General features: G+C 38.1%; 3 protein-coding genes and 1 long non-coding RNA gene across 7 annotated transcripts in view; 1 reads left to right on the forward strand and 3 right to left on the reverse strand.

The window, feature by feature from the left end:
• The window catches only part of LOC116732624 (Fc receptor-like protein 5), a 16,299-nt gene extending 14,245 nt beyond the window's left edge, over positions 1 to 2,054 (reverse strand). For both annotated transcript variants that reach the window (XM_032582960.1, XM_032582959.1), the window contains exon 1: positions 2,043 to 2,054. The gene's annotated coding sequence lies outside the window, so the exon portion shown is untranslated. The remainder of the gene's footprint in view (positions 1 to 2,042) is intronic.
• Positions 536 to 4,407, reverse strand: ift46 (intraflagellar transport 46 homolog (Chlamydomonas)). Its single transcript, XM_032582924.1, has 5 exons — positions 3,945 to 4,407; positions 3,252 to 3,550; positions 2,189 to 2,282; positions 1,801 to 1,932; positions 536 to 1,712 (listed from the first exon to the last, which is right to left on the reverse strand). The coding sequence occupies exons 1-5, from the start codon at positions 4,071 to 4,073 to the stop codon at positions 1,359 to 1,361; spliced, it is 1,008 nt and encodes a 335-aa protein (XP_032438815.1). The 5' UTR covers positions 4,074 to 4,407; the 3' UTR covers positions 536 to 1,358.
• Positions 4,397 to 14,136, forward strand: LOC116732689 (uncharacterized). Its single transcript, XR_004341857.1, has 2 exons — positions 4,397 to 4,499; positions 13,711 to 14,136. It is a non-coding gene; the product is annotated as an uncharacterized LOC116732689 (long non-coding RNA).
• LOC116732606 (high affinity immunoglobulin gamma Fc receptor I-like) overlaps positions 9,075 to 15,194 on the reverse strand; it is a 24,368-nt gene continuing 18,248 nt past the window's right edge. For all 3 annotated transcript variants that reach the window (XM_032582915.1, XM_032582913.1, XM_032582914.1), the window contains exons 9-10: positions 12,223 to 12,321; positions 9,075 to 10,580 (exon numbers count right to left, since the gene is read on the reverse strand). In XM_032582915.1, the coding sequence (XP_032438806.1) occupies positions 10,519 to 10,580; positions 12,223 to 12,321 (161 nt within the window). In that variant the 3' untranslated portion in view covers positions 9,075 to 10,518. The remainder of the gene's footprint in view (positions 10,581 to 12,222; positions 12,322 to 15,194) is intronic.

Here is a 15,194-nt window from a genome sequence, read left to right on the forward strand (position 1 = left end):
AAAACATATATTATAATTATACATAAAAACATTCATTTTTTATTACTTTGCTTCTTGTGCTAAAATCATGTATTAACTGAAATTCCTATTGCGTTTCAATGAAGAGAACGAGGAGAAACATTGTAATAAAAAACAGACAAACATCATTGGATAAAATTAAATCTTTATTTAACAAAACAATCACTCAATTATCTGTTTTAAATAATTAGATTTCATGTTTAATTTCTGTTAACGTGTTACATTGGTGTGTTCATGGTTTAATATTGACTGTAATTTAATTATAAGTGGTAATATTGTCATTCTGAGAATAAAAATATTTCATCATTTTTCACAGACAGATCATTTACTCTTCAGGTTATAAAGTTTCAGACTGATGGAAATATTTGTGTGATTATTGTGATTTTTTTTACTGCATACATGCATAATGTTGAAGCTTTAGTGAAACATTATTTTAAATATGTTTATTAAACAGCTAACATGTGATTTCTGGTTTTCACCTCCCCAGGATCTCTGAGCCAGTTTCTGTCACTCCTCACCTGATTGTTCTGCTGTTCTTCTTCTCTCTCCGGTTGTTCTGGTTCTGTGTTGTTTGTCGTCTTAAAATAAAAAAATGTTTCTTCTATCTCAGAGTTTTGGTCTTTTATTAGCCGTTTTCTTCTTGCTGGTATTGTGTTACTTTTAATCATAAACTAAACTCACCTGTTCCTCATAAAGTGACAAGTATCTAATTCTTATTGATGACAATTTACTAAAAAAGTAAACAGAAACCATCTTGCCGAAAACTAAACTAAGGAAATTGTTTGTCTTCCTTTCAATAAGGTTCAGATCTACAATGATTTGCTAAGTTTAGCTGCATTTTCATTAAAATATTAAAATACAATTGTAATTAGTTTTGTAATTTTATTTGTAAAATAAAAAATGTGACCCAGAAGTGCTTTAAGGTTCAGGACTGCGCTTCGTCTGCTCCATCAGATCATGAAGTCCTTAGCAGAACTCTGCAGAACCCGCCCTTAGTTAAGAGTTCAGGTTTTATTTAACAAATTTAATTATTAACAGAAGTCACGATGATTTCTCTGGTTCTGCTCCTTCATCCCTGCTGGTGGTTCTGACCGGGTTCTGGTTCCACTCCTCCAATGCTTCAGGAAATGAAGTCAAACTTCCTGGATGTAAAACCTGTTGCCATGGTGATGCTGATCACCTGCTATCCAACCAGAACCAGTTGGTTCTGTACGGTTCTCCTGCTCTCACCCTTTATTGGACAGCAGAACCAGAGAAATAATCTGAAACCAGAACCCCTCAGTCATCAGAACCGGTGCAGCACTAAGCTGGGGCTGTGGCCCCTGACCTCTGACCTCTGCCTACACTCGGCTGGTGAAGTGCTGGGAGTCTCTGAACTCCAGGTAGAGGCAGAAGAGCAGGTGCAGGCTCTGGACCCTGGTTCCGTGGACGGGGACGTCCAGCAGGCTGCAGACCAGGTCGGCGTACTGCAGCAGGCTGCAGGCCAGGCGGGCCGGCGGCAGCTGCAGGGCCCCCAGCAGTTCCTCCACCTCCGGGGGCCACTCCTGCATCAGGCTGTCCAGGTCCGGCATGGTTCTGCTGTACCGCACACTGGCCGGCGGCTTGGACCGGTGCAGCGCGGTGATGCTGTCCACCCAGCTGTCCACGGCCCGGGGGTTGGTCCGCGGGCCCGCCACGCTCGGAACCTTCTTCAGCTGCAGTGGGGAGACAGAGCGGGGTTCTGATGGTACCGGACCGGACCCTGGAGGCTGCAGGTGTGTGTGTGTGTGCAGGTGTGTGTACCTCTGTGGTTCCGTGCTGTTTGGTTTCCTCCGACAGCCACAGAGACAGAACCGTCGGGTCCGACTGCTTCACACTGGGCTCATCCAGAACCAGTAGGCCCAGGTTGTCTGGTTTCCCATCCGGCCTCGGTACCTGAACACACCACACACATTTCAGATCAGGGCAACCCGGTTGAGACGGTTCTGAAGTTTTGATTTGGACCCAGTTCTGATCCAGGGTTCGTTTTCCAGCAACCTTAGAACAAACAGAACCAACTGTAGTTCTGAGAGTTTATAGAGAACAGCTGGGGTTCTGTCCAAGACCGGTACAGAACAGACTGGACCACGGTTCTAAAACATGTTCTATCAATAGAAGGCCTGGTTCTGACCCGGTTCCCAGTGTTTGGTACCTTTAGGAAGGCATCGATGTCTCCTACAGCTGGGATGAAGTCCGGGATGAAGGGCTTAAGGCAGAGGTCCAGTTCCTGGTTCTGAGGAGAGTACCTGAGAGGAAATTGACCTGTGTATCAGATCCAGATGTTCTGACCCCGTGGAGCATGTAGAACCTGCAGGACTCTGGTTCTGGGCTGATTCTGGACTCCCTGCAAGAACCTTCTCATCTCTACATCATTAACCTGTGAAGCTACAGGAGAACCAGATGGTTCTGATCCATTATATATAACAATAACACATCACATCTGGATCAGAACCAACTAAACTCTTTCAAGTGTAGAGAGCAGAAACCAGAACCTGGAGCTTCAACTGCAAATTCTACTGGGTCAGAAAAGCCAGGTTCCGTTACATACAGAACAGAGTGATAACCCACATCCTACTGGTGTCAACATGCTAGCATTAGCCCTCATGCTAACGTTAGCCTTATAGCTAAAATTCTATTAATAATTATATTTAGTAAACAGAACAGAGTAAGTCACTATTAGTCAACATGCTAATAACTAACATATGCTAATGAAAGCTGTTTAGCTAACCTTCACATTTTAATTAATTTTTAGCTCATTCAAGCTCAAAAATACTTAAAGGGAAATTTAATGTTGTTATAATTCATATTAATTAAAATTCTTCAAAGAGTTATTATAGATAGTGGCAGCTGCTACAGCTGCTACACACTGGTTTTTGCTACTTACAGCATTTTAGCTAACCTTAGCATTTTAACCAATTTTTTATTGTATACCAATGTTTGTAAACTGAATGTTTGAGCAACAATGCTAAATTTAGCTAAAATATAGTCTATAGTATGTGGAGTGTAATTAGCATGTTGACTATTTTAGATTATATAACAATGTTTTCGTACTGATTGGACTAAGTCCATATTATCAGAACCAACCTGTCCAGCTTTAAGTGAGTGGGACAGATGTTCAGAACCGTCTACAGTGGAATTCAGGTCCTTGTACAAACCAAAGGTTCTGTTGGTTCTACATGGTTCTGATGGACTGAGGTGTGTGTGTCTCTGCTCACCGGGTGATGTACTGGAACAGCTCTCTGATCTCCGTGGTAACCGGCAGGTTGGAGTAGTCTGCAGGGTCGTACACTCCCTCCAGAGTTTCAGTGGGCTCATCGTCATCATCATCTTCATCAGACTCCTCCTCATCCGAGTCCTCCTCTTCTTCCTCTTCCTCTTCCTCCTGGGTCAGACCGGGCCCTGGCTTCAGCCCCGCCAGCTCTGTGGCCCTCACAGGTCTGTGCTTCTCATCCAGCGGGATCCTGCTGCTGCTGGTGGACATGATGCCAAGAACCTTATTGCTGCTCCACTCGGTCTGACAGGAGGAAAACATGGAGGTCAGAGAGAAGCAGTCTGACCTCTGACCCCTGAGGATCAGCTGAAAGGCCATCAGGAAGTAGAAAACCCCAATCTAAGAGGGGCGGTGTTGGCGGGAATCCTTTTATTGATGTTTAGAAAAACTGCATTAATCTGTTAATTATTTTAAGTAGCCAAAAACTGAGGAGACATATTTTATATTTTATATTTTATATATATAAAATATATACAGTTATATAAAATATATTGTTAAAGCTGAATATTTTTATTTTTGCGCAATTTTCTAGAGGGGAAATAATAAAATTAATCTTTTCTGAGCCTAAAACTCCGAGTTTTAGACTCCCGGCTTCCAGATTTAACAGCGGGCAGCTCAGCAGGCTGTGACCGGGTACCTGTCTCTGTCCTCGGGGAGTCGGGCTGTAGACACTCGGTACCTCCTCTCCGTCCTCCACGTCCAGACTCTCGTCGTAGGGTTGGTTCCTCAGCAGCTGGGGGTCCTTTCCCCGGTCGGTCCGCTCCATGGGTCACAGCTGCCTGAGGAGATTCGGGTGGTACCTGGGTTACAGCAGCTTCAGCTTCAAACCGTTACCTGATGTACCGAAAGCAAACCTAACAGAACTAGCGAAGCTTTAGCCCGAGCTAACCGCTACCAGCAGCTCGTAAATCGGCTTTTAAACGACTAAAAGCACAAAGTAACTCAGTAAAAGCGCAGCGAAAACTTCAAATTCGTCGTTTAGAGACTGAAAATAATCGCCTGACTGCAGTTTAAATCTGTTTATCCTCCACCAAACGCTTCTTGTTACAGCAGTTATAGACGCAACTGAGGAATGTACTGTATCCTAGCAACGGAAGATGGTTGGCAGCCAGATGATGTGGAGCATCACCGCCACCTACTGGTCTGGAGGGGAATCAGGAGTTTATAACCCGGGATGGCAGAGGCATTGGAGGTACACAAGAAAATACATCTTTTTCCTTTGTACTTCTGCTTGTGATCGCTTCAAATTTTGTTTTGTCAGATATTTCTGACTTAATTGTGTTTTGATTTCTGTCTTACTATGTTTAATGTCAATGGCTACAGTAGCTGTCTGTGTTGCTTGCTAAGCAAACATATCTGCTTGTCATTCCCTCTTACTCCTCTAAGCTGCAGGGCATAATAAAAAGCTCATAAACGTTTTGCAGCTGTAGCCCTATATATTTTTTATGTTCTGCATAAAAAAGCCCTCAGTGTTTTACTGCAATAAAATGGAAGAAAATCCAAATCTTGATGTTCTGATTTTAAAGGTAAATAAATGTCTAAATAGTGGAACTGAAAATTAAAGAACCTGACTTCAGCTGTTTTTAGCAAACAGGAGAGAAACTTCTTTACAGTTTGAGAGATTTATTGCAGCGTCAGACTTTAAAATAAATATAATAAAATGTTTGAATGAAAGTCTGAACAAGCAGTTGAACTATTAGAAAGTTTCCCTTCTTCTGTCACCAGCTGCAGGAAGTTCTGATGGAGGACCGGCAGCACATCTGAGACCTTCACACCTTCTGTGTGTTTCTACTCATGACTGTGATGGTGTATTGATATGTGGAATACAGCTGAAAAAAGCTGGTTTGGGTTCTGAGTCCAAAGACCTTCATGTCTCTTACATATTATGTAAAATCAACTTTTTTGAACTCTACATCATGTTATAATATTATTCGCTCATCAAAAACATACCTGGAGTGTTGCCTTGATTCTTTCAAGCATGTTTGAGAAATCCTCTAATCTCCATGGCAACCATTCAACTGTTCAAAACACCTGGGTGAACCTTGCTCCGTCTCCGAGGTGTAGCTCCTCCCACACTCAGCTCCTCCAGATTAGTTTGTTGTTCAAACTTCATCTTTGAACAACAAGGCAAAGTTCAAACACCTTGTTGAACTAAGCATCTGCTGAGCTCATTACAGGAGCTACTGCTCAGTGAAACTCTGCTAAACATGTTGTTAAAGGGTTAATAGAGGAGCATTGTGATGACTTCCTGCAGGCAGAGTTTCAGTGATAGCAGGAGCTTCTCAAAGAGACAGAGACTCAATTTCAAGGCATTTTGAAATGACGTCAGATTTATTTTATGTTATAGTTTATATATATATGTCTTTTAGACATAGTTTGGAAAGTCCCCTTTACAAAAGTTCTCCTTGGACCCAAAGATGACTAAGTTTGCCACTTACTACGTCACATGATCTCAGAGCGTTTCTGTGCATCAAAACCAGAAACCACAAATTGTACCAGAGGTGAGAACAGTCTGACTTCAATATTTATGTTGTTGCTATGCACTTTATTACCGAAACATTCAGCTTCTTTATTAAACCTGTACTTTTCTTTCTGCACATCAGGTTGATTATGAAGTTTATGGTTCATTTAGTTCAGTTTCATTTTTCACATAATCTGACTAATCAAGTTGCTTCGTCTCTCAGATTTGCTTTAGCAACATTTCCTTTGAATATGTAAAGAAAACAAACTGAAGCATTAACTCCACATTTTATTCCAAAATTGAAGATTAAAGTTTCAACAAATAAGAAAAAACAAATATTTTTTATAAAAGCTTTAAAGCAATGTTCCCAGAAAACGAAGAGGAAGAAGACAGCAGGAGCAGATCAGGATGAGACTGTTTGGTTCAGAAGTGATGCTCTGTGGTGACGTCATCATCATCATCATCATCATCATCATCATCATCATCATCATCATCATCATCATCATCACCTGGTACCAGGTCCATCGCCGCTCGAGTTCCCCAAAATTACTCAGCGACGTTTAGAGGACAACCAGGCGGTCTGCACCCAGCATGCTAATCACTAGCCAGATATACAAACGCTACCATGGCAACTGGCACAGCTGATGCGCCCCGATGGAAAAACTTGCTACGGATCAGTGATTATGAGGATGTGGAACTGACTACATTTCAGTAGCATCATCAGCAAGACATAGAAAATGACATTGATCCTGATCATATTTTTTACTGGTATCAATGACAATTGTCACTATTACACTGATGACCAGTTCAGCATTAAAACTGAACATAAGCTTTCAATAATTCACTTTAACAGCAGAAGCTTGTATGTAAATTTCTACATCAAACTGTCCCTCCAACAACTCAGACCTTTCGCATTATCAGAAACGAGGCTCAATATTGAAAAGGGTTTTGAAATGGATGGTTATGAAATGGTTTGTAAAAACAGAGAAAACAAAAATGGAGGTGGTTTTGCTCTTTTAGTGAACAAGAACATTAATTATAAGACGATAGAAACGAAGTCAGCTGTCATGGAAAACCTTGTTGAATGTGTGACTATAGAAAAACTCCTGGAAAAAAAGAAGAATGTCTTTATGAGCTGAACCTGGATCAAATATATAAATATTCAATAACTGGATGGAAGAAAAAATTATTAAAGTTAATCAATAAGTTGTTTTTATCTGTGGGGTTTTCAACTTTGATCTTCTAAACCCAAATAAACAGAATAATTTATTAACACCATTACAGTCTAAGATCACCAATCGCATTGCATCGCACTGTGAACATTAACTGATAATATTTTTACAAATGATCTTGAAAATAGTTTAACTAGTGGAATATTAATAAATGACATAACTGATCATTTACCAGAGTTCACAGTCTGACTGCAAAAAACTGATCAAAACATCAGATCAATACAGACGATCAATACAGACGATCAATACTGTACAGACAGTTCGGTCAGGAGATTCACTGAAGGCACTAAAAGCTGATTTAATGACAAATGATTGGAGATTAATTTATAGAATAAATGATGTGAATTAAACATATGAAGAATTTGTAAGAATATTTAAATGACTATATGATAAAAACTGTCCAGTTAAGGAAAATAAGATGAAAAGCATAAAAATGAGCAGTGGATTACAGAAGGAAACAAAATGCATGTAAAAAGAAAAACAAACTTTTTAGGGAATTTATAAAACGTAGAACTTCTGAATCAGAAAACAAATATAAGAAATGTAAAAATAAGTTAACTAAGTTGAGTTAACTTTATAGACAATCATATTAAAGATTATCAGACCGTCTCCAAGCAGCTCCATGTTCCTGTAATTACAGCTGCAAACATTGTTCAGATATTTAAGATCCGTGGGACTGAAGCCAACCTGACTGGACGTGACGACCGCAGGAGGAAAACTGGTGAGAAAACAACGAGACGGAGAATATGAACGGTAACTAAAGAGTCCAGAAAAACTTCTAAAGAGGTTAAAGGTGAACTTGAAGGAACATCAGCATCAGATCGGACCAGCTGATGTTTGAGCCAAAGTAACTTAAAGAGAGATGATCACAGAGAACAACATGGTTGAAAACAAATCATAAAATATCCAGACTGGAATTTAAAAAACTACATGTTGACACAAAAATTCTGGGAGGTTTTCCTCTGGACAGATGAGACAGAAACTGAACTTTTTGACACATCAGCTCTATGAAGGATGGAAAAGCAAAGCAGATCAAGAAAAGATCACTGTCCCTCCTGTGAAACATGGAGGAGGCTCTGTTATGCTCTGGGCTGCGTTGCTGCGTCTAGAATCTGTTAGAATGAACCTCCAGACTATCAGTGGATTCTAGAGAGAAATGTGCTGCTCAGTGTTTGGTCTCATTCTCCAGGTCACCAGGATGATAATCCAAACATTCAATGTTTCAACACTGCAGACTGGTTGAAAACATTCAACCATTCTGCAGTGACCTCTGACCTCTGACCTGAATCCTACCGAAGGAGCTGAAACATGTTTGCTGATGAGCAGAGAGATAAAATACCAGAATCTCACTGATAGTTTCAGGAATCGTTTGGTTGATCGAGTCAAAAGGTTGAGCAACAAAATATCAATATTATAAATATCATTTAATCCAGGCCTGATTCATGAGTTTAATTTTAAATAATTCTGTTGAAGATGTTTAAAAATCAATGTCTGACTTTCATTTGTTATTTTCATAGAATCTTTATTTATTATTATCTTTGTCAGATTCCAGTGATTTTCTGTGACCATTGTGGGTTTTTCCTTCACTAACTGAGAGCCAACAGCTTTATCCATGTGAACCAAGAGTTTTATCCATGTGAACCAACAGTTTTATCCATGTGAACCAACAGTTTTATCCATGTGAACCAACAGCTTTATCCATGTGAACCAACAGTTTTATCCATGTGAACCAACAGTTTTATCCATGTGAACCAGCAGTTTTATCCATGTGAACCAACAGTTTTATCCATGTGAACAACAGTTTTATCCATGTGAACCAACAGTTTTATCCATGTGAACCAACAGTTTTATCCATGTGAACCAACAGTTTTATCCATGTGAACCAACAGTTTTAATCAGATGAATTAATGTGAGATAAACTCTGAGGTTAAAGGTCGACACTTTGCCTCATTTCTTTTTTAAACTGAGTTAAACATTTCAGAGAAATCAGATATTTAGAACCACATAACCAAGAAGCTGAAACTTTTCCTGTCTCTGTTTTTAAACTCAAACATTTCTCACCATCAACAGCATCAAGTTTTCACAGTTTTTTAATCACTAAATATAAATCATGTAGAGAAGAGGAACTGATCGGCTTCTTGTCTCTATCAGCAACAATAAACACATTTCACCACAGAGGAGAAAAACGGTTCGCTGCTAAAATTATGATCAGAAAAAATGATCAGAAATGTTCAGCTAGCAGCTGCAACATGTGATTTTCTGCTTTTAGATGTTAAAAATAACCATAAATGTGGAGTTATGGTGAAAACTGAGAGGCTAAAAGGAGCTGATTTAACCTGATGGCTGATTAAAGGAGCCAACAGATGAAGAAAAGTCTGGAAACATCAGAGCCTGAAGCAACGATGGGAAGAAGAAGGTCAAAGGTCAAACTTTTTCCACAATGAGGAGAAAAACAGAAACAGGAAACAAGAAGCCGAGTTTCTGCTGCTGATGTTGGTTTATCTACAGGCTGCATTAAGTTACTGAAACCAGAAGTTAGATGATGAAATAAAAGACTTAAAGTTCAGGTCATATTAGCAGTCAGGCTGATCTCAACCTGAGTGATGAAGCTGAGTGAGATTAGCCTCCTCTTCATCACTCCTTCATCACTGAAGCTCTCAGCTGTAAATAAAACCTTCATCTGAACTCAGAGCTGATAAAAACTGAAAATCCTCTTTTAGTTCATGAAACAGTTTTAAAGAAGCTTCATGTCTGAGTGAAATCAGTATTTTAGGATCTCCAGCTTCTCATCCATCAGGATAAATCAGACTCTGATGTTCAGCTTCAGCCACCATGTCTGGATTTAAAGCTGATCAAATAACAGCAGAATCTTCAGTTTTCACCATTAACTCATTTTCTGCTGTTTTATCAGTAAATTAAGATTTATATTGTAATTCAATCTGTTCAGGGTAACAGTAACAAAATGACATCTGTTGTCTCTGAACTAAACACAAACAAGAGTTTTATAGAAATTAAGTTATTATAAAATCACCTCTAAACCTGAGACTAACATTAAAGTTACATAAAAAACAGAATAAATTCATTCATTTATTATTTGATGCAGATTCTGAGACACCAGGAAATTATTTATTGTAAAGTTTAAAATAAAATCCTTTCCATCTTCAGAAGCTAAATTAGCATGAAGCTAATCTGAAACTTTAAATTTCCAGATTAAAAACATTAAAACATTTAAATCCAGAGCTTAAAATCCAACATGGCCGCCGCACAGTAACAGCTGCTGGAATGAAATGTTTTATTTCCTCTGCTGGTCAACATGTTGCTGCTCAGTTAAAATACATAAAAAGCAAAGAATTAGTTTGTTGTTAGCTTGTTGTTAGCTTGGGCTGCTGTTAGCCGTTAGCCCAGTCTCTGACAACACTTAGCTCATGCTACTGGTTTCCTGAGCTGCTACTGGAAACCAGTCCAGCTAAATCCCAGTAGATCTGACTCAGCGATGAGAAGCTAACAGCTGCTGGAGGTCAGAGGTCAACTCTGGGCGACCTCACTGAGGAGTAGAGAAGATTTGGGTCTGGTTGATTCTCTGGAAACAAAAACAACAAAAAGTTTGATAAAGATTTTAAACTGCAGCAAAGAAACAGGATAAAAAACAGAAAAACTTTTTTATAAATGTGAGACGAGAATTAATGAGTTTAAACAAACGTTTCATTTTTCATGTTTTATTATTTCCATGTTTCTGTTTTTGCCTATTTCAGTCAGAAAAGAGGATCAATCCTCCTGCCTTCATTTCAGATTCCTGACATTGATTTAAAGAGAAAAACTAAATAGTTTGGATCTTAATCTGTTGATTTCCATTAGATTTTCATTTCATTCTATAATAAATATGAATAATTCATGTAAATAATAGAAATCATGAGTGAAAAGGAGCAGAAAGAAGAATAAAAATATAATTTCTGTCCTCTATTCATGTAAAGATAATATAATCTCTTCACCTTAAAAAACTATTTTAGACACAAAAACACAGAAAACATCAGTTTGTTCCTGTTTGGTTCTGGTTCTGTTTTCTCCTCTGTGATGGACCGGAGGTCGGTCCAGTCGGTCTTTTGGTTCTGCTGGAGATGAACCTCCACCTAAACTTTACTTTATCAATGAACTCTTGGATTCTGCTTGTATTTTGGTCCAAATTCATTCACATCATGAGGATATTAAGTCTGAAACCAGCTGCTGATTAATGACCAGTCGGTGTTACATCATATCCTGTAGCCACCATATTTTACTGTAGGAGGCGCTGTTGAGTCTTTACATCTTAACTTGATCTCAGAAAAAGAGAATCCTTTTGTAAGAACAGAAGTTTGGGAGGAGAGATCATGGAAAACAAACGCAACAATCAGAAGAAAGAAAAACCCAGAAATGGTGATTCAACTTTTTATGAATTTCATTCATAAACATTGTATTGGGGATAAAATGATTTGTTCTTAGAAATATAAATGTTCAAATTTAACTTCAAACATTCAAATGACCATATTTAATTTATTTCTTTGTGTTTGTCAAAGTTTCTGAATCTGTAAATAACTCAGTAGATTGTTCCTGGTTTTGCTTCAGCCAATCACAATCTGATATTTTTAATTGTATTTTGATGGAATTTTAATTTTATGGTTTTTGCTTTTCAAAATCTTCCAGGTAATGTCACCATAAAACTCCAAATCAATTTCCAGGTTTGTTACTAGACAACATTTTAAATAAATTATTTAGAAAGGAAATATTATGTAGCCAAAAGGATTCAGATAACTGCAGATCTACAGTATATTATTGTGTTTTACTAAAAATAACTTGATGCTTGAACTCATGTTGACTCAAAAATTTACTCAGGAAACATGAAGTTAAACATCAATAAAAATTATTTTCACCACAAACTGAGAAACTGATGAAGATAAATGAGAAGCAGAATGCTGACTTCTAAACATACTGAACATATTTAATGTTTTTCTAAACTGAGTGGTTTAATAAAGTTTTAATAAAAGTTTAATAACGTTTTAATATAGGTTTAATAAACTTTTAATAAAGTTTTAATAAACTTTTAATAAAGTTTTTAAAAAGGTTTAATAAAGTTTTAATAAAGGTTTAATAGAGTTTTAATAAATGTTTAAAAAAGGTTTTAAAAAAGTTGTAATAAAGGTCTGATAAAGTTTTAATAAACATTTAATAAAGGTTTAATAAGGTTTTACCTCTAGCCTTCGGTTTCTTCTTCTTCTCATTGATGATTATCTCTCCAAAAGTCACTTCTCCTGTTTTTACTGCTGAATAAACTGCAGCTGCTTCACAGCCTGAGAAAAGATAAAAACTTCACATTTATTTCTGTCCATCTGCTGCCTGCATGTAAACATCACAGATTGATCAAAATAAAAACCTGTAGAAGTTTAATTATAATCAATATTACAGCAGCAAATGTAAAATAAGAGGCAGAAATGAGACACTTTGAACTATTGGCTGATTGTTTATTAGATCCAGTTTGTCTGTAAATAAATTGTTAAAGAGTAATTTACATTTTAAATGTTTGGCATTTCTCATTAAAGACTGTAATAAAATATTCTTTCAATAATTAATGGAACCCTGAGTCAATCAGAGAAATTTGTCCTTTAGATCTTTTATTTTGAAAAATCTGAGATGAACCTAGAGAGCCAGAGAAAAAGAAGAAGAAGAAGTGGAACTTGAACACGTATAATTTTCTTTTCTATCCCATCAGTCTCATACTGGGTTAGGGTTAATCCTAACTGGGCGCCGTCCTCCCAGTTCTTCCAGTAGGAAGTTTCTCTCTGTTAAACACTAAAGTGGACCAGTTTTTCCTTCCAGATCGTTTTCTGACTCTGGAGGTTTTTAAAAAGCAACTAAAACATTTTGATTTTCCCAGGCTTTTATCTCTTGATTTTATTGTTTCTTATGTTGGTTTTATGTTTTGTTCGGTTTTAAGGTTGATTTCCTTTGTACAGCGTTTTGTGATTTCATGTCTGTGAAAAGAGCTTCATAAATAAACTTTACTGACTGACTTAGTTTCTCCCGTCTCTGGTTAATTGTTACCTCTGTCCCTAAATCAAACCCGGTTCAAAGGAGTTTCAGTTTTCATAAAGAGAAGAAAAACATTTTCACTGAAACCTTCGTTATCAGTTCATCTTCCCAGTAAATAAGTCAAAGTTTCTTCTGTCATAAGACAATAATAATCCTGAACAGAGCAGCAGCAGCTGCTGTTTAACAGCGTTCAGGTATTTTATTTTTGTCCCAACATGTTCAGCTTCACATTCGGCTGAAGAACAGAAACAGGAAGCTGTTAGCCTCGTTAGCAGATAAACCAGACGGCTCCTTCAGACTAGTGGCAGCAGATGGAACGACGTCCATCTTCTAACACATAAACATGTTGTCTGGATGTTGTTTACATGTTTTTATGTTGAAAGTTTTTACATATTGTTAAAAGATAAACTCTGAGAACAAACAACATGTAAAACACGTTTATTATGTTTAAGGTGTATAATCTGTTTTCCCTTTTGTGACGTCACTTCCTGTAAGTGTGTGTAAGTTTTCCTTCTTGAGTTAAATTTATGTTTCTTTTATTTCTGTTTTGGATTGCTTGTTATATTTTGAAGTTATTTACTTTCTTAGATTTAGTTGAGTTAAACTCTTGAGTTACTGTTCTGCATGTTTTCTGATTGGTTGTTTTTGAGGTCACGTGCCCCGGATACCCAGAGATGCCCCACTGTAGCGACGCAGGTGTTCTGCATCTATTTATCTAGCATGCAGACTGGAAAGGACAGAAGAAGACAATACATGGCTAGATAAGGAGCAGATGAACCCGGGGTGGCCATGTTGTTGGAGTTGGGGGATGATGCAGGTGGACCAGAGGACTAGAGACGGGGAGACTGGTCGGCGTTGAGAAGCGGGAGGCTGGATCGTTGTCGAGGTTCGACAGGAACTGGAGGATTGGTCGGATCGAGCCAAGAAAGGGTTGGGAGCAGTGGAGGGTCGCGCCCTTTTCCCTTTGACCAGCTAAGAGTCCACATTACAGACTTGTTTATTGACTTATCGTCAAGGACTGCCGCACCTCCTTCTCTTTTATTATTCGTCTTTGAAATAAATTATTGTAAATTTTATGGGTCTGTTTTGAAACTGTTCACAATCCTGCGGTTATTTATTTGGTACAATACTCGGGTGCCACTTAAGCTTGCAACACGTCTCTTCTCATTGGCTGTTTCTGATCCTTAAATCATTTTAGTGACAATCAGTTTGATCATTTTCATCTCTTTTTCAAGCCTTGCTACTTCTTGACTTTGAATAAAACTATAATTTTTCATAAAAAATATTAAAAGTCAAAAACTCAATGCCAACTTCAAATATACCCTTTAGTCACAGTTTGAAAGATGTGTTGAGCGTGTAGAGAGAATGATAGATATATGAATGATAGATATATCTGTGAATAAAGATCTAAGTATGTGGTGTGTGTGTTAACACCTCACACACACACACTGGCCCGGTTCGCGGCTCTGTGTGCTGATAAAGTTCCTCTGTGGTTGATGGTTGAGCTTTTTATAGTCACTCAGCTGCAGAATGTTTTCTAGCTGCACCACGATGCCTCAGACTTCGCCACACCCAGGGCCGGCCCAAGGCAGAAGCAAATTAAGCAGCTGCTTAGGGCCCCAGGGCCACTAAGGGGCCCCCTCAGTGGAGCTGATTTTTTTTTCTTTTTGTAATAATTTACGACAGATCTGCTAATGGAGAATGAATCTGGTCGGGGCGAACCGGGACCGAATCGGGACAGAACCGGTTAGAGACGTTCTAGTGGAAAAGCGTCTTTAGGAAGCCAAAACCATCGGCACCAGTCTGAGTTACTGGTGATCTTTGTACTCCAGTAGGAGTTTCCCAGCTTGACTGTTTGCCCTGAAGAACAGAACTGGCCATTTTATTACTGCATTTAAAGACAGGAAACAATATTTACTGTCATAAATTTACATAGTTTTAAATCTGGTTCTGATTTTTGGTCCATAAGTAACAATGGAGTTCATGGGGTTTAAATCAGTCACTGCTAAATGAAATAAAGACTCATTACTATACAGAACAACTATTGTTAAGACTCTACATTCATTAAAATATTTTATCTGACATTATGAAGAAAACCTGATAAACAGCAGCAAGTTTTTAAAACTGAACATTT

The sequence above is a fragment of the Xiphophorus hellerii genome, chromosome 14 (assembly GCF_003331165.1).
Source record: "Xiphophorus hellerii strain 12219 chromosome 14, Xiphophorus_hellerii-4.1, whole genome shotgun sequence".
Lineage (NCBI taxonomy): Eukaryota > Metazoa > Chordata > Actinopteri > Cyprinodontiformes > Poeciliidae > Xiphophorus > Xiphophorus hellerii.

What these genes read in the sequence shown, in the direction of transcription:
- ift46 (XM_032582924.1), bottom strand. Translation starts at nt 4,073, where the DNA reads ATGGAGCGGACCGACCGGGGAAAGGACCCCCAGCTGCTGAGGAACCAA. An exon ending in CTGTTCCAGTACATCACCCG is followed by an intron (nt 2,283 to 3,251) that starts GTGAGCAGAGAC and finishes ATTTCCTCTCAG; the next exon opens with GTACTCTCCTCAGAACCAGG. An exon ending in ACATCGATGCCTTCCTAAAG is followed by an intron (nt 1,933 to 2,188) that starts GTACCAAACACT and finishes TGGTGTGTTCAG; the next exon opens with GTACCGAGGCCGGATGGGAA.